Below are 20937 nucleotides of genomic sequence, written 5' to 3'. Positions count from 1 at the left end.
GTGTGTCTGTCTATATGCTGTTTTCTGCTGGGGATAGACCAGGAATGGAGTCTTAGAACTTTTAGTAAGTAATCTAGCTAGGCATGTGTTAGATTATGATTTCTTTAAATGGCTGAGAAAAGAATTGTGCTGAATAGAATAACTATTTCTGTCTGTGTATCTTTTTTGTAACTTAAGGTTTTGCCTAGAGGGGTTCTCTCTGTTTTTGAATCTAATTACCCTGTAAGATATCTACCATCCTGATTTTACAGGGGGGATTTCTTTATTTCTATTTACTTCTATTTTTTATTAAAAGTCTTCTTGTAAGAAAACTGAATGCTTTTTCATTGTTCTCAGATCCAAGGGTTTGGGTCTGTGGTCACCTATGCAAATTGGTGAGGCTTTTTATCCAACATTTCCCAGGAAAGGGGGGGTGCAAGTGTTGGGAGGATTGTTCATTGTTCTTAAGATCCAAGGGTCTGGGTCTGTAGTCACCTAGGCAAATTGGTGAGGCTTTTTACCAAACCTTGTCCAGGAAGTGGGGTGCAAGGTTTTGGGAAGTATTTTGGGGGGAAAGATGCGTCCAAACAGCTCTTCCCCAGTAACCAGTATTAGTTTGGTGGTGATAGCGGCCAATCCAAGGACAACGGGTGGAATATTTTGTACCTTGGGGAAGTTTTGACCTAAGCTGGTAAAGATAAGCTTAGGAGGTTTTTCATGCAGGTCCCCACATCTGTACCCTAGAGTTCAGAGTGGGGGAGGAACCTTGACAGGGGCATTAGAAGGTCACTGGGTCTCTCCTGGCTGGTGACCGGCTGGGGGCCCGGGATGGAATTTCTTTCTCCAGTTTTGTTTTGAACCTGGTTGATTTAATTCACACGCTGAGAAAAGCCCCTTAGAACCAGGCGTTACAGTGTAAACCCATCATCACTGCTCAGCTAGGGCCCAAGGGGCAGCAAACCCAGGCATCCCCCATCGCGCCCGCTCCTCACACGGTGCCACGGCTCGTGTCGCAGGTTGGCAGCTGAGCGGGAAGGCTGCGGAGTCAAACCCTCCAGCACCAGGAAATGCCACAGTTACGGTTTCCTGAACACTCTTAGCTCTGCCCCCTTGTGCATTATGACCTCATACTTTAATTGCATGATCATATTACTTTTACTGATATGGGTCATCAGCCAGGTTTGAACCCAGAAAGTAATGAGAAGGAGGATCTGCACGGAAATATTCGCAGTGGTCAGTTGAAGATTGAAGACCAGACCCCGTGGTCTCCTGGCTACCAGCCTAGTGCACCTTCCCCAAAGCTGCAGGGTACGCTGCGGGTGACCTGTCCCCACTCCCCACCGACATAGGGACATGCTGCAAGCTGCATGACACCTGGCCAGGCTGATGGTCCCAGGATTTCCTGGGTTTTGCAGGTACCTCTGCTTACTTTGGCCGCGCTAGATTTGGCCGGTAGATTAGAGACAAGGTGTGATGGGTATAGGAAGAGATGAGACATCGCCGGCTTCCTGTGGCTACAGCCCCTGGCTTGGTGCCTTATTCGGGGCTGGGTGGAGCTGGGCACCGGGGCATTGGTGGCAGTGCTGAGAGCCCCCCCGCTGCTCCATCATGGCATCTGCTCTCATCTCACTGTCCTCTTCCTTGGTGAGTGTCACCATGGGTGGGTCGGGGGGGGAGTGGGGGGAATCGATCTGAGACCATGGTGCAGACTCCAGTCATTCTGGGATCTGGTCCCTAACAAACAGTTTCCTTTCCAGGCTGCTGGCTGGTCGGGTGGAGTGGGGTGTCTGGACGTGAGTATCAATGAACGGTGAAAGAAAGTTAAGGATGGGGGAGAACAGACTAGCTGAGCCCAGAACCTTCCCCCCAAACCTCAAATCAACCCCCCTGGATTAACCCCAGCCCTGCCCCCAGTGCACTCAGGGGTGACTCCCGGTTGACCCCAGGGGGCTGAGATCAGAACCCGGCCCACAGGTTCCCTGTGGATGCAGTGAGGTGTCTGTTAGCCCTGGTGCTGTCCCTGGGGCTGGGCGCTAGGGGCAGGTTACAGACACACAGGGAGGGGTTTGTGTCTCCCCATCTCATTCCTGTTTGTGTGTGAACACAGAGCTCTTTGCGCCCGGACCCTCCATCTCCGCCAGCCCCAGTGAGGTGATCGCCCTGGGGGGAGCCGTCACCATCCGCTGTCAGTGTCGGTGCGAGGCCAGGAGGTTATTTCTGTATAAAGGTGGAATCGAAATCTGGAAGCTGGATACTGCTGGGGACGGGGTTGAATTCACCATCCCCAGTGCCAGGCGGGAAGACGGAGGGGCCTACAGCTGCCGACCTTGCTCCGGATCGGAGCCGCCCAACTGGTCGGATCCTAGTGACATCGTGCGGATTGTTGTAGTAGGTGAGGGGCCCGGCTTGGCGTCCCTGCTCCCAGCCCCACACCCAGCCAGACCTACAGGGGTTCTCCATGCCAATGGGATGCTCAGTGCCATGGGCCCAGCAGAGGGGACGCTAGGCTGGGGAGTGGGGACGGAGTCACTGGGGGGTTCCCAGCCACTGGAGATTTGGGGTGGAGGGAGGGGGGATCCCTGCCGCCAGGGGACCTTGGGGTGTCACTCAACCTGCCTGTGCCTCCATTTCCCCTTGTATGAACTGGGGACAATCATTCCTCCTGTACCTCATGTCTGGTTAGATAGTCAGGGCTTGGCTTTAGGGTGGAGGCTTTTTCTCATTGTGTCTGCAGCACCCAGCACCTCTGACTCCCACCCCCCTCCCGATCTAACCACTACACCCCACTCCCCTCTCTGTGCTGGGATCAAACCCAGGAATTCTGGCTCCCAGGCCTCCCCACCCCCACCTCTAGACCCCACTCTCCTCCCGAAGCTGGGGATATAACCCTGGATCTCAGTCCTCTACTGTAGCCACTAGCCCACTAATGCTGTACGGACTACGGCCCTGAGGCGGGCTGACACTCCCTGGGTGGCCGTGTGGCCTAGTGGGGAGAGCACAGGGGCTGGGACTCAGGAGAGCTGGCTGCCGTTCCTAGTGTTGCCATGATTTTCTAGGGGACTGTAGCCAAGTCCCTGCCCCCTTCTTTGCCTCAGTTTCCCCCTCTGTAAAATGGGGCTGGTTCCCCTGCCCCCCTCTGTGAAGCGCTGTGAGATCTGCGGGTGTGAAGCGCTGGGGAGGAGCCGGGTGTTGTTGTACCAGACACAATCTGGCCCTGCCCGGTGCCGCCAGCCCGAGAGGTTCCCAGCGCCTGCCAGAGACGCAGCAGCTGCTGGTGGCTGCTGGGTACGAGACAGCGGCTGTGAGGACCTGTGGGTCTGATCCGGGGGGTGGGGGGATGATACTGGCAGGATGGGCCCATGGGTCTGATCCCATGGGGCAGGGATGGGGAAGGGGGACACTGGGCTGGGGGGGCCCATTAAGTAGATAGACGGGTACAGAGGGGTGCTGTGGATTTAGGTCCTCGGGCAGCTTCAGTCGGAGCTCCCAGGAATCTCTGGGATCTCGGAGAGGTTCCTCCGGCTGGGTTTTCTCCCAGGGGCCCCGTGTCTGGGACCGTGCGGTGAGGACAGGTGCAGAGACGCTGCCGGGGTCTGTCTCATGGCCTGTCTCCTTCTCACTGCAGAGACCTACTTCCCCAAACCCGCCATCTCCCTGAGTCCCAGCAGCTGGGGGAGCCGTGACCATCCGGTGTCGGGGTCGGCACCAGAACGTGAGGTTCCTTCTGTACCAAGATGGAAACCCGAACGGGCTGCAGGACGCGGAGCCGGCTGGGGACACGGCCGAGTTTCCCATCAGCAGTGTGAGCCGGAGAGACGCAGGGACCTACAGCTGCCGATATAGCACCAAAGCAGACCTGCCCGTCTGGTCAGAGCCCAGTGACCCCGCGGAGCTGGTGGTAGCAGGTGAAGGACCCGGCTTGGCATCTTCACTCCCAACCCGACGCCCAGCCGGACACTCGGGGGAGCTCCGCATTGATGGGATGCTCAGCGCCAGGCTCTGCCATGAGCCCTGGGCAAAGCGGAGGAGATGCCTATCTGGGAAGCGGGGATGGAGTCACTAGGACTGGGGTGGGGGTCCCCAACTTGGGAGCAGCAGCAGCTGCTGGAGATTTGGGGCCGAGGGAGGGGGATCCCTGCCCCCAGGGACAGCGTCAGAGCAGGGGGCCTTTCCCAGGGCTGTCCCTACTCTGGGGATGCATAGATGAGTTGGGGCCCAGGGGCTGCCAAGCCGGCATCGTCCCCAGCCACAAAAATCCTTCCCCCCTGCCTCCGGGAATGACAGTGACGAGCGATGCTGAATCGAGGTGGGGAGAGGGGGAGATCACTGAGTCGCTGTTTCAGTCCCTCCTCCGGCCCCTGACAGGTGCTCGTTTTATTCCCACAGGGGGAACCAACCCGACCCAGCCTGGAGCGGCGCCGACTCCCACCCGCCCGGGCAGCACGGGGCCAGGTACCATCAAACCAGCTCTGGAAACAGGCTCGTGGTGCCCAGGGGCTGGGGCTGGTTGGGGGGCACGGGGGCAGTGAATCCAGGTGAGTGGGGTCCAGACACCTCGGGGAGGGGCTCATTGAGATGGGGGGATAGAGAGACAACCCCACTGCCCCTCCACCACTGGTAGACCCCCAGCTCCCCCGATGACTCCTGCCCTGCAGGTCACTGCCTGGAAGCTGTGTGGGGATCTCAGGGAAGGGGCATGATCTAGGAGGAGATCTAGGGCAATAACCTCCCTCTCTGGGGCCCATGACGTCCCCTTACCAATAGGGGCAACCCCTGCTCCCCACTGTGACAAAGTGGGGGCGTTTCTTGGCTTTTCCAATGGTTTGCATGCAGAGTAGGTGGGACTCAGTTTCCCTGAGTGTTACTGGTTTCACGAGGTGATGGGAGAGGGAGTTTATTGGTACAGAGGACGTGCAACGGAACTTGGGACCCCGGCCAATGCCCTGGAGAATGGAGACCCCAGCGACTGGTGACCTGGTGACCGGGAGGCCCAGCTCAGGAGTCACAGCTGGTCCGGCCAGTGAAAGGACAATGGGCTGTGAAGAGAGGATCCTGGTGACCTGACCAGCCGGTGCCAGCCAGAGGACAGAAGAGGGGAGAGGGGGCCCAGGCGACCCTGTTTACCTGGAGAGAAGACAATGGACGGGGGGGCTTGGGGCCAGTCAGATCAGATGCCCAGCTGGGAAGCAGGGGGGCTCAGGGCTGGAGAGAGGGAGCAGGCAGAGCCCACCTGGGTGCAGGGGAGACTGGGATGTGCTGTGCGGAGGGAGGCCAGGCCTGAGGCCCAGAGAGTTTCCTGTGCTGGGTTCAGATGCTCAATAAACCCTCCTGTGTTACGCTGGCTGAGAGTCGCTCCGGGCTAGGGAACAGGGGGCATTATTCCCTCTGGGAGTGGAGGCCCTGGGGGTCCAGAGGAAATGGATTCCCTGAGGGGTCCCATGGCAGGAGACAGGTGTGCTAAGGCTCAGAGAGGTGCGGTTCCAGGAGGCGGAGGGGCCTAACCCCCGAGAGAGAGTGGACCCCCGAGAAGGGTTGTCACACTGAAGGGGGTTTTCACCAGGGACCGTACGGGGCTGAGAGTGGACATGACCTGGGAGTCCATGACACACCCCATAATTCATTATGGAAATATGCTTATGAATGTATATTTGACATAACTGGAATATGTTTTATGCTACTGTCACGGAGTCCCCGGGCGATGCTCTGGACCTGCTCCCCATGAAGCCAGTCAGGACTCTGGGGCAGTCGCCTTCCTGTGAGCAGCCTGTCTGCAGGACACACAGCTCACCCGGCTCCACCTTCCTGGGTCTGACCTCGGGGCATTCAGCCTCCTCTGCACCTCCCTGCGCTTCCCTCAGCGAGTCCACCTAGGCGGGGTCCTGGGGAAGCCAGAGGGTCCTGCCCCCAAACTCCGCAGTCAGACGTGACTCTCAGCCAGCCAGTAAAACAGAGGTTTATTAGACGACAGGAACATGGTCTAAAACAGAGCTTGCAGGTGCAGAGAACCAGACCCCTCAGCTGGGTCCATTTTGGGGGGCAGTGAGCCAGACAACCACGTCTGCCCTTCACTCCATGTCCCGGCCAGCCCCAAACTGAAACTCCCTCCAGCCCCTCCTCCTCTGGGCTTTGTCCCTTTCCCTGGCCAGGAGGGCACCTGATTCCTTTGTTCTCCAACCCTTTAGCTCTCACCTTGCAGGGGGAAGGGCCCAGGGCATCAGTTGCCAAGAAACAAGGTGTCGGCCATTCTCTGTGTCCAGACCCCTGCCCACACCTGCCCTCTAGGGCTCTGAAACGATCCTACACCCTTATCCCACCCCCTAGATACTTAAGAACTGCCTAGAACTTTGTTCTGTCTGTTATTACTTGGAACCACTTAAATCCTACTTTTTGTATTTAATAAAATCACTTTTTACTTATTAACCCAGAGTATGTATTAATACCGAGCCTGGGGGGGTGGAAACAGCTGTGCATGTCTCTCTGTGTTATAGAGGGCGAACAGTTTATGAGTTTACCCTGTATAAGCTTTATCTAGGGTAAAGCGGATTTATTTGGGGTTTGGACCCCATTGAGAACTGGGCATCTGGGTGTTGGAGACAGGAACACGTCTTAATCTGTTTTCAGTTAAGCCTGCAGCTTTTGTGGGACGTTGTTCAGACCTGGGTCTTGATTTGTAACAGGATAGCGTGTCTGGCTCAAACCAGGCAGGGTTGTGGAGTCCCAAATTGGCAGGGAAAGCAGGGGCAGAAGAAGTCTCAGCAAATCAGTTAGCAGTCCCATGGGAGTTTTCTGTGATCCAACCCATCACAGGGGGGAGAGGATTGTTCCTGCCCCCAGGTTGAGGCGTTGGCCATCTTAGCCAGGGGCCAGCATGGCTGCCCTGTGAGGGCTGCAGGGGGCAAGGGGGCGACCATGTTAACTGAGGGCAGCCAGGTATCCCTTCCCTACAACGGGGAGGTCAGGGGGGTGGGGGGCAGAACAGGGGAGAGGACATGGGGCATGAGGGGCACAATGGGGGATGAAGGGATAGGGGACATGGGCAGAACTAGGAAGGCGGGGGCCATGATGAGGTGGACGTGAGGGAACTACAGGCTGGGGGGACAGAATGGGGGAGGGGACGCAGGCCAGGGGGCAGAATGGGGGGGCTGATGGCCCCAATGCCTGAATGTTGGGGGGGGGTGTTGAAGGGCAAATGAGCTGGGGAGCCAGAGCTGGAGCATCTGCCGGGGGGGCCAGTTTCTCTTGAGCTCTGTCCCCGTGATCTTGCCCCCTCCCCTTTCTGGGGGGCTGGTCAGCTCTCTCCCATTCTCTAATAAATTGGTTAGTCTTTAAGGTGCCACAAGTACTCCTTTTCTTTTTGCGAATACAGACTAACACGGCTGTTACTCTGAAATCTCCCATTCTCTGTGTCCCTTTTGCAGCATCCTGAGGGGGGAGAGGGAAACTCTGCTCAGCTGTCGACCCGCTGTGAGCTCTGCCCTAGGCCCTGAGCTGTGCAGACCCGCTGCCCTGGGGATGGGCTGCGGAAGGGACATGGGGCCTTTCACCTCTAGGAGGCTGGCTCGAATCTGTGTCCTTTTTCTCTAAGCACCAGATCCCACCCCCCAACCAGAGCCAGGGAGAGAACCCAGGAGTCCTGGCTCCCAGCCCGTCCCGCTCAATCACTAGACCCCATTCCCCTCCCCGAACTGTGGTGTATAACAGGGTAGCTGCATCAGGTTTATAAAAAAATTCCTCAGGCATGCAGGAGTGAAATCAGGAAGGCCAAATCACACCTGGAGTTGCAGCTAGCAAGAGATGTTAAGAGTAACAAGAAGGGTTTCTTCAGGTATGTTAGCAACAAGAAGAAAGCCAAGGAATGTGTGGGCCCCTTACTGAAGGAGGGAGGCAACCTAGTGACAGAGGATGTGGAAAAAGCTAATGTACTCAATGCTTTTTTTACCTCTGTCTTCACAAACAAGGTCAGCTCCCAGACTGCTGCCCAGGGCAGCACAGCATGGGGAGGAGGTGACCAGCCCTCTGTGGAGAAAGAAGTGGTTCGGGACTATTTAGAAAAGCTGGACGAGCACAAGTCCATGGGGCCGGATGCGCTGCATCCGAGAGTGCTAAAGGAGTTGGCGGATGTGATTGCAGAGCCATTGGCCATTATCTTTGAAAACTCATGGGGATCCGGGGAAGTCCTGGATGCCTGGAAAAAGGCTAATGTAGTGCCCATCTTTCAAAAAGGGAAGTAGGAGGATCCTGGGAACTACAGGCCAGTCAGCCTCACCTGAGTCCCTGGAAAAATCATGGAGCAGGTCCTCAAGGAATCAATTCTGAAGCACTTAGAGGAGAGGAAAGAGATCAGGAACAGTCAGCATGGATTCACGAAGGCCAAGTCATGCCTGACTAATCTAATTGCCTTCTGTGACGAGATAACTGGCTCTGTGGATGAGGGGAAAGCAGTGGACGTGTTGTTCCTTGACTTTAGCAAAGCTTTTGACATGGTTTCCCACAGTATTCTTGCCAGCAAGTTAAAGAAGTATGGGCTGGATGAATGGACTATAAGGGGGATAGAAAGCTGGCTAGATTGTCGGGCTCAACGGGTAGTGATCAATGGCTCCATGTCTAGCTGGCAGCTGGTATCAAGTGGAGTTCCCCAAGGGTCGGTCCTGGGGCCGGTTTTGTTCAATATCTTCATAAATGATCTGGAGGATGGTGTGGATTGCACCCTCAGGAAGTTCGCGGATGACACTAAACTGGGAGGAGTGGTAGATATGCTGGAGGGCAGGGATAGGATACAGAGGGCCCTAGACAAATTAGAGGATTGGGCCAAAAGAAATCTGATGAGATTCAACAAGGACAAGTGCAGAGTCCTGCACTTAGCAAGGAAGAATCCCATGCACCGCTACAGACTAGGGCCCGAATGGCTCGGCAGCAGTTCTGCAGAAAAGGACCTAGGTTTGACAGTGGACGAGAAGCTGGATATGAGTCAACAGTGTGCCCTTGTTGCCAAGAAGGCCAATGGCATTTTGGGATGTATACGTAGGGGCATTGCCAGCTGATCGAGGGACGTGATCGTTCCCCTCTACTCGACACTGGTGAGGCCTCATCTGGAGGACTGTGTCCAGTTTTGGGCCCCACACTACAAGAAGAATGTGAAAAAATTGGAAAGAGTCCAGCAGAGGGCAACAAAAATGATGAGGGGACTGGAACACACGACTTATGAGGAGAGGCTGAGGGAACTGGGATTGTTCAGTCTGCGGAAGAGAAGATTGAGGGGGGATTTGATAGCTGCTTTCAACTACCTGAAAGGGGGTTCCAAAGAGGATGGGTCTAGACTGTTCTCAGTGGTAGCTGATGACAGAACAAGGAGCAATGGTCTCAAGTTGCAGTGGAGGATGTTTAGGTTGGATATTAGAAAAACTTTTTCACTAGGAGGGTAGTGAAGCACTGGAATGCGTTACCTAGGGAGGTGGTGGAATCTCCTTCCTTGGAAGTTTTTATGGTCAGGCTTGACAAAGCCCTGGCTGGGATGATTTAGTTGGGGATTGGTCCTGCTTTGAGCAGGGGGTTGGACGAGATGACCTCCTGAGGTCCCTTCCAACCCTGATATTCTATGATTCAGAGTTTCACTGGCAGTACCAGAAACAGGACGTGAGCGCTGGCTCTGGGCAGACTTCCCCTTTCACGGATTTATCGGCTGTTCCTTTAACAACTCAGGATCTATATTTATTCCTTCCTCCCCCACTCACGGGGACCGGAAACCACAACCCCTCCCAGCCACCCGTCCCATCTCTGTGCCACGTCACTGGGCGAAGAATAGATTCTGCAGCGACACAACCTGAGAAGGAGTTTGGCCAGGCCCCATCCACCCTCATGCTCCAGGGTGGGTCAGGAAGGAATCTCTGCCCTGCTTCATGGGAGGGGGGCACTGTGTGTGTATGGGGGAAGCCTTCCTCTGCTCTGAGCTGCTGCTCCAGGAAGGCTAGATGGGCCTGTTGGAAAAGGTCAGGGCAACATGGGCACCTCTTGATGCCTCCTGAGATTGCCCCGCTTCCAGCTGGTCCCCGGACTGGGCAGCTCCCATGTGGGGCTGGGAGATCATGGCGGGGCGGGGTTGGGCCAGGCAGCTGCAGGAGGGGATGTGGTTTGCTGGGCGTGGCAGGGAGCTGGCTTTGCTCTGACCGTGGTAGATTTGAGGAGGAGAGTTCAGAGAAACAATCTGATGGGGAAGAAAGGGGCTGAACAAATCACGGGGTTCCTGGGGCTGCAGCCCCTGGTGCTGTTCCTCATTCCGCTCGCACTCGGGCCTCAGGCTGGGTGGAGCTGGGCACTGGGGCGTTGGTGGCAGCACTGAGGGGCCCCCCACTGCCCCATCATGGTGTCTGCTCTCACCGTCCTCCTTGGTGAGTATCGGCAACAGCCAGGGCGTGTGGCCACGGTGGGGATCTGAGACCAGGGAGTGTGCCCATGGGGGGCGGAGGGGCAGATCTGAGACCAGGGTCCAGTTGCTCTGGGATCTGGTTTCTAACAAGCTGTCTCCTCTCCAGGCTGCTGGCTGGCTGGGCGGAGCGGGGCGTTGGGACGTGAGTATCTGTGGGGAATGGGGAAGCTGGGGGAATTTCCACATTAGGGACGAGGGATGTGGGTGAGGGTGAGGGGCACCAGTCCCCCAAAGGGATGATCCTGTCAGACATGTGTTCTCCAGAGGTGGGGACTGAGACCTCGCCCTACTCATCACAGGGATGGGAACCTGTTGGAACAACTGGGGGATTTTGTTAACAAGTTTTCTTGGGGTGCCTGTTCTGGGAGCAGCTTCCTCAAATGACCCATATTTAGACCAGGAACCCCATGTCGCGGAGTGTGGGGGAGTCAGAGCCCTGCACCCCGCACTTCCTGCGGTTCACTGTGACTGTCAGCCAGCCAGTAAAACAGAAGGCTTATTACACGACAGGAACACGGTCTAAGGTCTAAAACAGAGCTTGTATATACACAAAACAGGACCCCTCAGTGGGGTCCTTCTTCGGGGGTGGGGAGCCCAGACCCAGGTTCTGGGCCTCCCCCCTCAGCCGGCTCCAAACTGAAACTCCCTCCAGCCGCCTCCCACAGCCACACACCCCGACCCCTCCTCCAGCCTTGGTCCAGTTTCCTGGGCAGAAGGTGTCACCTGGCCCCAACCCGCTCCTGGGCTCAGGTTAGGAGCTGGCCGTCAAGTATCATCCCGCAGTGAAGTCACACCCTGATATCCCACCATCATCTAGTATCAATGCAGACAGTCAACTAGTAAAACTCCCACGCAACATTACCAGGTTAATATTCTCTACTCCCTACCCCGTCACACCTCGCAGGGTAGATCCCAATTCACTGCCTGACTGCAATGGGGGCAGGGCTGGGTTCTGATCTCAGCCCCCCGGGCTCAATCCGGAGTGACCCTTGACTGCAGCGGGGGCCGGGCTGAATTGACCCTGGAGAACTAAAGGAATCAGAGACTGGAAATCTCCTTTCCCCCTGCTGTGTCTCTCCCCGGCTGTGAGTCCCGGGGCTGGGCCTGCACCCAGGGACAGGCGGGGCTGGGGTGACAGACGGGCAGAGGATTGAATCAGACGGACGCGGTTTGTGTCACCCCCACTTACTGCCTGTTTGTTTGTGAATCCAGAGGGGTCCTACCCCAAACCCTCCATCTCCATCAGCCCCGGTGGGGTGATCCCCATGGGGGGAAACGTCACCATCCGGTGTTGGCATCAGCGCCTGGGCGTGAGGTTCGTCCTCTACAAGGATGGAGACGGGAACCATCTGAGGTACTCGGACCCTGCTAGTTATGTGGCTGAATTTCCCATCCCCAGCGCCAGACGGGAACATGGGGGCAGCTACACCTGTCGTTATAGCCACAGAACAGGACCAGCTGCCTTCTCGGAGCCCAGCGACCCCGTGCAGATCATTGTAGCAGGTGAGGGGCCCAGCCTGGCAGCTCAGCTCCCAGCCCCACACCCAGCCAGGCCCCAGGGGGTCTCCGTGAGCCCTGACCCCGCAGTGGGGACGCCCGGCCGGGGAGCGGGGACGGAGTCACTGGGGGGTTCCCCAGTCAGGGAGGAGCAGCAGCCCCTGGAGACTCGGGGCAGGGAGGCGACTTTAACGCTGCCCCTTGTGGGTAGGAACCGTGAGTCGCTATTTAATCCCGTGATCCCCTCCCCTCTGTTCTCCAGGCCCCGCCCCAGGCAGTGCCCCGGCCGGAGCTGAATGAGGCAGGGGCTGCAGGGGAAGTGGTGGCTTGGTGGACACAGTGCTGGGCTGGGACCCAGGAGATCTGGCCCAGCTCCTGGAGCGGCCACAGACGCTGTGTGATGGGAGCACATCGCAGTTTCCAAAAGTGTCCTTCCTTGTGGGGGGGGCTCAATCTTGGGGGATCTGAGGCCGAGCGCCCACAAACTGAGATACCCCCAGTTAGTGGAGACCTCTGCAAACACTGGCCTCAATAGCGCTGGATCCCTTGTGTTGGGGGAGCATGTAGGGCCCCAGCCATGATCAAGGCCCCTTTGTGCCGGGCGCTGCATAAACACAGAGTGAAGAGACGGTCCCTGCCCCTGGGAGCTCACTAAGAAAAGTGAATCTGTCTGTGCCTCAGTTTCCCCCCCAGTAGTATGGGGATAAAGACCCCTCCCTGCCTCCTGGGGGGCTGGGAGGGTGACTGTCTTCCTGTGTGGGGCTCAGCCCCCTGCCCCTCTTCCCCCCCTTTGACGCTGCTCTCTCCACCGCCCTCCTCCTGCCAGGTGAGCCGTGCACCAGAGGTGGGGGTGAGTGGGGCAGGGCGGGGGAGGGGGAGCCACTCTCCAGGGGTGGGGGTGAGGGGAGTGGTGTGAGGGGGGCAGGGCAGAAGAGGGGGAGCCGCTCTCCAGGGGTGGGGGGGAGGGGAGTGGGGTGATGGGGCAGGGCAGAAGAGGGGGAGCCACTCTCCAGGGGTGGGGGGAGGGGGAGCCGCTCTCCAGGGGTGGGGGGGAGGGAAGTGGGGTGAGGGGGGCAGGGCAGAAGAGGGGGAGCCACTCTCCAGGGGTGGGGATGAGGGAAGTGGGGTGAGTGGGGAAGGGCAGGGGAGGGGGAGCCACTCTCCAGGGGTGGGGGGGAGGGGGGCAGGGCGGGGGAGGGGGAGCCGCTCTCCAGGGGTGGGGGGGAGGGGAGTGGAGTGAGGGGGGCAGGGCGTGGGGCAGGGCCCCTGCTCAGTGGCTCCACTGCTCCTCCAGGCTCCAGCAGCCGCTGCTCTTCCCGCCCCCTGTCCCGGTGGCACAGGCCGGTCACTGCAGGAATCAGACTTCGGGTCCGGTCAGCGTCGCTGCCAGGTTCCCTTTTCAGCCAGACTTTCCTGCTGAAAACGACACCGGCAACCCCGGGCCCTGCGGTGCCGGGCGCCAGAGACCAGCCCGGCGTCCCCGCTCCCAGCCCCACCCCCAGCCGGACCCTCGGCAGCTTGGCACTGAAGGGGCGCTCAGAGCCAGGCTCTGCCCTGAGCCCAGCAGAGGGGACCCCCGGCCGGGGATCACTGGGGGGTTCCCTGGCCAGGGGGAGCAGCAGCCCCTGGAGATTTGAGGCTGAGGGGGGATCCTGGGCCCCAGATGGCTGTCCCCACTCTGGGGAATCATAGAATCATAGAATATCAGGGTTGGAAGGGACCTCAGGAGGTCATCTAGTCCAACCCCCTGCTCAAAGCAGGACCAATTCCCAGTTAAATCATCCCAGCCAGAGCTTTGTCAAGCCTGACCTTAAAAACCTCTAAGGAAGGAGATTCTACCACCTCCCTAGGTAACTCATTCCAGTGTTTCACCACCCTCTTAGTGAAAAAGTTTTTCCTAATATCCAATCTAAACCTCCCCCACTGCAACTTGAGACCATTCATAGATTCATAGATTCATAGATATTTAGGCCAGAAGGGACCATTATGATCATCTAGTCTGACCTCCTGCACAATGCAGGCCACAGAATTTCACCCACCACTCCTAAAAAAGACCTCACACCTATATCTGTGCTATTGAAGTCCTCAAATTGTAGTTTGAAGACCTCAAGGAGCAGAGAATCCTCCAGCAAGTGACCCGTGCCCCATGCTACAGAGGAAGGCGAAAAACCTCCAGGGCCTTCCAATCTGCCCTGGAGGAAAATTCCTTCCCGACCCCAAATATGGCGATCAGCTAAACCCTGAGCATATGGGCAAGATTCATCAGCCAGATACTACAGAAAATTCTTTCCCGGGTAACTTGGATCTTACCCCATCTAAAAACCCATCACAGGCCATTGGGCCTATTTACCATGAATATTTAATTACCAAAACCATGTTATCCCATCATACCATCTCCTCCATAAACTTATCGAGTTTAATCTTAAAGCAAGATAGATCTTTTGCCCCCACCACTTCCCTCGGAAGGCTATTCCAAAACTTCACTCCTCTGATGGTTAGAAACCTTCGTCTAATTTCTAATCTAAATTTCCTAGTGGCCAGTTTATATCCATTTGTTCTTGTGTCCACATTGGTACTGAGTTTAAATAATTCCTCTCCCTCTCTGGTATTTATCCCTCTGATATATTTATAGAGAGCAATCATATCTCCCCTCAACCTTCTTTTAGTTAGGCTAAACAAGCCAAGCTCCCTGAGTCTCCTTTCATAAGACAAGTTTTCCATTCCTCGGATCATCCTAGTAGCCCTTCTCTGTACCTGTTCCAGTTTGAATTCATCCTTCTTAAACATGGGAGACCAGAACTGCACACAGTATTCCAGGTGAGGTCTCACCAGTGCCTTATATAACGGTACTAAAACCTCCTTATCCCTACTGGAAATACCTCTCCTGATGCATCCCAAGACGACATTAGCTTTTTTCACAGCCATATCACATTGGCAGCTCATAGTCATTCTATGATCAACCAATACTCCAAGGTCCTTTTCCTCCTCCGTTACTTCTAGTTGATGCGTCCCTAGCTTATAACTAAAATTCTTGTTATTAATCCCTAAATGCATGACCTTACACTTCTCACTATTAAATTTCATCCTATTCCTATTACTCCAGTTTACAAGGTCATCCAGATCCTCCTGTAGAGTATCCCTGTCCTTCTCTAAATTAGCAATACCTCCCAGCTTTGTATCATCTGCAAACTTTATTAGCACACTCCCACTTTTTGTGCCCAGGTCAGTAATAAAAAGATTAAATAAGATTGGTCCCAAAACTGATCCTTGAGGAACTCCACTGGTAACCTCCCTCCAACTTGACAGTTCACCTTTCAGTAGGACCCGTTGTAGTCTCCCCTTTAACCAATTCCCTATCCACCTTTCAATTTTCCTATTGATGCCCATCTTATCCAATTTAACTAATAATTCCCCATGTGGCACAGTATCAAACGCCTTACTAAAATCTAAGTAAATTAGATCCACTGCGTTTCCTTTATCTAAAAAATCTGTTACTCTCTCAAAGAAGGAGATCAGGTTGGTTTGGCACGATCTACCTTTTGTAAAACCATGTTGTATTTTGTCCCATTTACCATTGACTTCAATGTCCTTAACTACCTTCTCCTTCAAAATTTTTTCCAAGACCTTGCATACTACAGATGTCAAACTAACAGGCCTATAATTACTTGGATCACTTTTTTTCCCTTTCTTAAAAATAGGAACTATGTTAGCAATTCTCCAATCATACGGTACAACCCCTGAGTTTACAGATTCATTAAAAACTCTTGCTAATGGGCTTGCAATTTCTTGTGCCAATTCTTTTAATATTCTTGGATGAAGATTATCTGGGCCCCCCGATTTAGTCCCATTAAGCTGTTTGAGTTTCGCTTCTACCTCAGATATGGTGATGTCTACCTCCATATCCTCATTCCCATTTATCATGCTACCATTATCCCTAAGATCCTCTTTAGTCTTATTAAAGACTGAGGCAAAGTATTTGTTTAGATATTGGGCCATGCCTAGATTATCCTTGACCTCCACTCCATCCTCAGTTTTTAGCGGTCCCACTTCTTCTTTCTTTGTTTTCTTCCTATTTATATGACTATAGAACCTTTTACTATTGGTTTTAATTCCCTTTGCAAGGTCCAACTCTACTTGACTTTTAGCCTGTCTCACTTTATCCCTACATATTCTGACCTCAATAAGGTAGCTTTCCTTACTGATCCCTCCCTTCTTCCACTCCCTATATGCTTTCTGCTTTTTCTTAATTACCTCTCTAAGATGCTTGCTCATCCAGCTTGGTCTACAACTCCTGCCTATGAATTTTTTCCCCTTTCTTGGGATGCAGGCTTCCGATAGCTTCTGCAGCTTTAATTTAAAATAATCCCAGGCCTCCTCTACCTTTAAACCCATAAATTCTTCAGTCCAATCCACTTCCCTAACTAATTTCCTTAATTTTTGAAAGTCAGCCCTTTTGAAATCAAAAACCCTAGTTGCAGATTTATTTTTGTTAATCCTTCCATTCAGTTTGAACTGAATTAGCTCATGATCACTTGAGCCAAGATTATCCCCTACAACCATTTCCTCTATGAGGTCCTCATTACTCACCAAGACCAAATCTAAAATGGCATCCCCTCTAGTCGGTTCAGCAACTACTTGCTGAAGGAATCCATCAGCTATCGCATCTAGGAAAATCTGAGCCCTATTATTACTACTAGCACTCGTCCTCCAGTCTATATCTGGGAAGTTAAAGTCTCCCATGATCACACAGTTTCCATTAGTATTTACTTTATTAAAAACATTAAAAAGGGCTCTATCCATATCCAAATTAGATCCCGGCGGTCTATAGCACACCCCAAGCACTATCCCAGGGGAGGCTCTAATAGTTTTCTTCCCCAATTTAATTGTTGCCCAGACAGACTCAGTCATATCCATTTCATCGCTTCTTATTTCTTTACATTCTATCTCCTCATTGATATACAGTGCTACTCCACCACCTTTACCTTTATTTCGGTCTTTCCTAAACAGCACAGACCCTTCAATCCCTGTCGTCCAGTCATGACGACTATTCCACCAGGTCTCTGTTATACCTAGAATATCTGGTTTCACTTCCTGCACCAGTAACTCTAGTTCCTCCATTTTGTTACCTAGGCTCCTTGCATTAGTGTACAAACATCTTCATTTTTGCTGTTTGGCCTCACTCACATTCTGTACCCTATTAGGCACGGTTATTTTACTACCAGTATAACCTATTAGACTTGTATCTACACTGCCCTTCCTCCTACCTACAGCTGTATCCACTCTTACTTCATTTTCTTTCCACTCTATGCTAAATTCTGGCGTGGAGATTACCTGGACATCTCCCAACCATCTCCCCCAAATTCCTAGTTTAAAGCTCTCTTAATCAGTTGTGCCAGCCTCCATCCTAGAAGTCTATTTCCTTCCCTACTCAGATGAAGTCCATCCCGAGAGAACTGTCCTCTATCCATGAATGCCTCCCAATGACCATACATCCCAAAGCCCTCCTTATAGCACCACTGCCTAAGCCATCTATTGATAGTCATAATCTTGTCACACCTTTGTTGCCCTTCTCTAGGAACAGGCAGAATCCCACTAAAGATCACCTGAGCCTCAATTTCCTTAAGCGTCCTCCCCAGCCTAGCATAGTCTCCCTTAATACTTTCCAGCGAGAATCTAGCCGTATCATTTGTTCCCACATGAAGGATAATTAGGGGATTCTTTCCCGCTCCCTTTAGAATCCTTTTCAACCTCAGGTCTACATCCCGTATCTTAGCACCTGGAAGACAGCACACCCTCCTATTTTCTGGATCAGCTCTGGTTACAGGCCTATCTATTCTTCTCAGTAAAGAGTCCCCAATCACATAGACCTGCCTTTTCCTAGTGACGGTGCTATTCTCCAGTCTATCCCCTGTTCCCTCTGGCTGCAAGTTCTTTCCATTCCCATTCTCCCTTGTAATCCTTTTTAACCCATCCTGTATCCTCCTGGGGCTCATATTTGGTGTAATCTCCATTAACTCTTCCCCTTTTCCTATAGGACTAACCGCTCTTCTCTTCTTCCTTGCCCTGTCACCTTCAGTGACTACCTGCTGAGCCCCTTCTTCATTTTCCAACTCTGCAAACCTATTCTGAAGCTCTATTTCTCCTTCACTAGCCCGTTTTTTCCTCTGCCTAGTTCTTTTAGTCACATGCTTCCACTGACCACTTTCCTCACCCAGTCTCCCCTCAGAATTCCATTACTCCTCGTTCTGTCATCTGCTACCATTGAGAACAGTCTAGAGCCATCCTCTTTGGAACCCCCTTTCAGGTTGTTGAAAGCAGCTATCAAATCCCCCCTCATTCTTCTCTTCTGCAGGCTAAACAATCCCAGCTCCCTCAGCCTCTCCTCATAACTCATGTGTTCCAGTCCCCTAATCATTTTTGTTGCCCTTCGCTGGACTCTCTCCAATTTATCCACATCCTTCTTGAAGTGTGGGGCCCAAAACTGGACACAGTACTCCAGATGAGGCCTCACCAATGTCGAATAGAGGGGAACGATCACGTCCCTCGATCTGCTCGCTATGCCCCTACTTATACATCCCAAAATGCCATTGGCCTTCTTGGCAACAAGGGCACACTGCTGACTCATATCCAGCTTCTCGTCCACTGTCACCCCTAGGTCCTTTTCCGCAGAACTGCTGCCTAGCCATTCGGTCCCTAGTCTGTAGCGGTGCATGGGATTCTTCCGTCCTAAGTGCAGGACCCTGCACTTATCCTTATTGAACCTCATCAGATTCCTTTTGGCCCAATCTTCCAATTGGTCTAGGTCCTTCTGTATCCTATCCCTCCCCTCCAGCGTATCTACCACTCCTCCCAGTTTAGTATCATCCGCAAATTTGCTGAGAGTGCAATCCACACCATCCTCCAGATCATTTATGAAGATATTGAATAAAACACAAGGAGGGACACAAGGAGGAGTTGGGGGCCAGGGGCTTCTGAGCCGGCACTGCCCCCCCCCACATGAATGACAGTGAGGATTGAAGCTGAGTTGTGGAGGAAGGGGGGGGGGCAATCACTGTCACTGTTTCAGCCCCTCCCCCCACCCCGACAGACACTGGTTCGATTCCCTCAGGGGGAACTGACCCAACCCAGCCTGGAGTGGCCCTGGCTCCCACCCACCCGGGCTGCTTGGGGCCAGGTACCGGGGCCGGGGGGGAATCACCATCAAACCAGCCCTGGAAGGCTCATGAGGCCCAAGGAGCTGCCCCCGGGGGTTGAGGCTGGGTGGGCAGGATGGGGCAAGTGACGGAAGCCCCTGCCCCTCCCTCCCCACCAGACTCCCGACTCCTCCGGCACCTCCTGTCCTATAGGTTGCTGCCTGGAACTGACTGGGGGATCCCAAGAGAGGACAGGATCTGGGAGTCCTGGCTTTGGGGTTGGGACAAGCTGGGTGCCCAGGCAGGTCCTGGGGCTAGGGTTGTCAGGTGTCCGGTTTTTGACCCGAACACCCGGTTGCAAAGGGACCCTGGCAGGACAGTTAAAAGTCCGGTTGGCGGCACCGCGGGGCTGGCAGGGTCCCTGGCTGCTGTGGCTCTGCGCGGCTCTCGGGAAGCAGCCGGCATCTCCCTCCGGCTCCGAGGCGCAGGGTGGCCACAGGAGCTCTGCACCCTGGCCCCGCCCCAAGCGCCATCTCCGCAGCTCCCATTGGCCAGGAAGCGCAGACAATGGGAGCTGCAAGGGGCAGCACCTGTGGGCAGGGGCAGCGTGCAGAACCCCCTGGCTGCCCCTCCAGCTCCCAGACGGGCTGGTCACTTCCCGGGAGACGCTTGAGGTAAGCGCCACCCGAGGCCTGCACCCCGAACCCCCTCCTATGCCCCGATCCCCTGCCCCAGCCCTGAGCCCCCCCCTCACCTAAACTCCCACCCAGAGCCCACACCCCGCACCGCCGTCTGAGTCCCAACCCCCTGCCCCAGCCCAGAGCCCCCTGCCACACGCCCAACCCCTTGGCCCCACCCCTCATCGCTGGCTCCACCCAGAGCCCGCCCCCCTGCCGGAGCCTTCACCCCCTCCCGCACCCCAACCCCCTAAAAATGAGCGAGTGAGTGAGGGTGGGGAGAGTGAGCTGAGGCCCCAGAGCCAGACGGGTGGGTTGGCGGCTCCACTCCCGGGGCAGCGCGAGCTGCTGATCTCCTGGTCCGAGCTGCCGAGTGACTCTTCCCTTCCCCCCACAGCAGGCCCCCCGGGGCGCCCGGATTTCACCCAGGCCAACATCACCCACCTGGCGCTGAGCGCCGCGGTCCTGCTCGTCCTGGGGCTGATCCTGGCCAAGGCCTATTACAGCCGCCCGAGGGGGGCGCCCTAGGTGACCGGAGCTGGACGCAGCATTCCCGGCCTGCCCAGGGCCCAGCAGAGCGGGACTCTCACCGCCCGGGACTCGCACGCTGCCCCTCTCTTAATGCAGCCTAAAGCTGCCTTTGCTTTTGGTTTTGCAACGGCATCGCATGGCTGCCTCATGCTGAGGGCGTGATCCACCCCAACTCCCCGATCCGTCTCCGCCGAGCTGCTGCCAGGCCCGTTCGCCCCCACCCTGCCCTGCTGCGCTTGGTTTTTCTTCCCTACGTGCAGCACCTCTGTCGGCTTTGGAACAGTTCGGTGACGGGGTGCTCCACGCGCCACGCGGCTGGCGCCTCCTGCTGGCAGTTCTGGGGAACGGCTCGACGCCCCTTCCTGTGGCTGCCTGCCGTCCCTCCGCCTCTCTCTCTCTCTTGCTCCAGCAGCTTCTGCTGCCTCAGCCCTGCGGCCAGGTCATGGCGTGCGTGTTCCCCCGTTCAAAGTCTCCCTCCGCACCACTCCGGGGATGCCACCTGATGTACTGGGGTACCACAGAGCCCACCCGTTCCACCAGCCTGGGCTTCCTCACCCTGTCCTGCAGAGCCAGGCCCTCAAGCCTTCTCCAGCACACACACACACACAGGTAGGGACACACCAGCTGCGGAAAGACACAGACACTGAAACCAGCCCTGCATGGGAAAGCTTTCAGCTAAGGAATTGACCTGCACTCA

General features: G+C 55.1%; 1 protein-coding gene across 1 annotated transcript; it reads left to right on the top strand.

Moving 5' to 3' along the window:
- The first annotated feature begins 1142 nt into the window (after positions 1–1142).
- LOC140901871 (osteoclast-associated immunoglobulin-like receptor) lies at positions 1143–20319 on the top strand. The gene is given in 6 exon segments (XM_073321297.2): positions 1143–1287; positions 2087–2371; positions 3605–3647; positions 3649–3884; positions 11615–11905; positions 20107–20319. Coding segments are annotated over 6 exon segments (1131 nt in total). The 3' UTR covers positions 20238–20319.
- The last annotated feature ends 618 nt before the right edge of the window (positions 20320–20937 follow it).

The sequence above is a fragment of the Lepidochelys kempii genome, chromosome 23 (assembly GCF_965140285.1).
Source record: "Lepidochelys kempii isolate rLepKem1 chromosome 23, rLepKem1.hap1, whole genome shotgun sequence".
NCBI lineage: Eukaryota > Metazoa > Chordata > Testudines > Cheloniidae > Lepidochelys > Lepidochelys kempii.
Note: the sequence above shows the minus strand (reverse complement) of the source record. Positions and strands in the feature narration are given on the sequence as shown.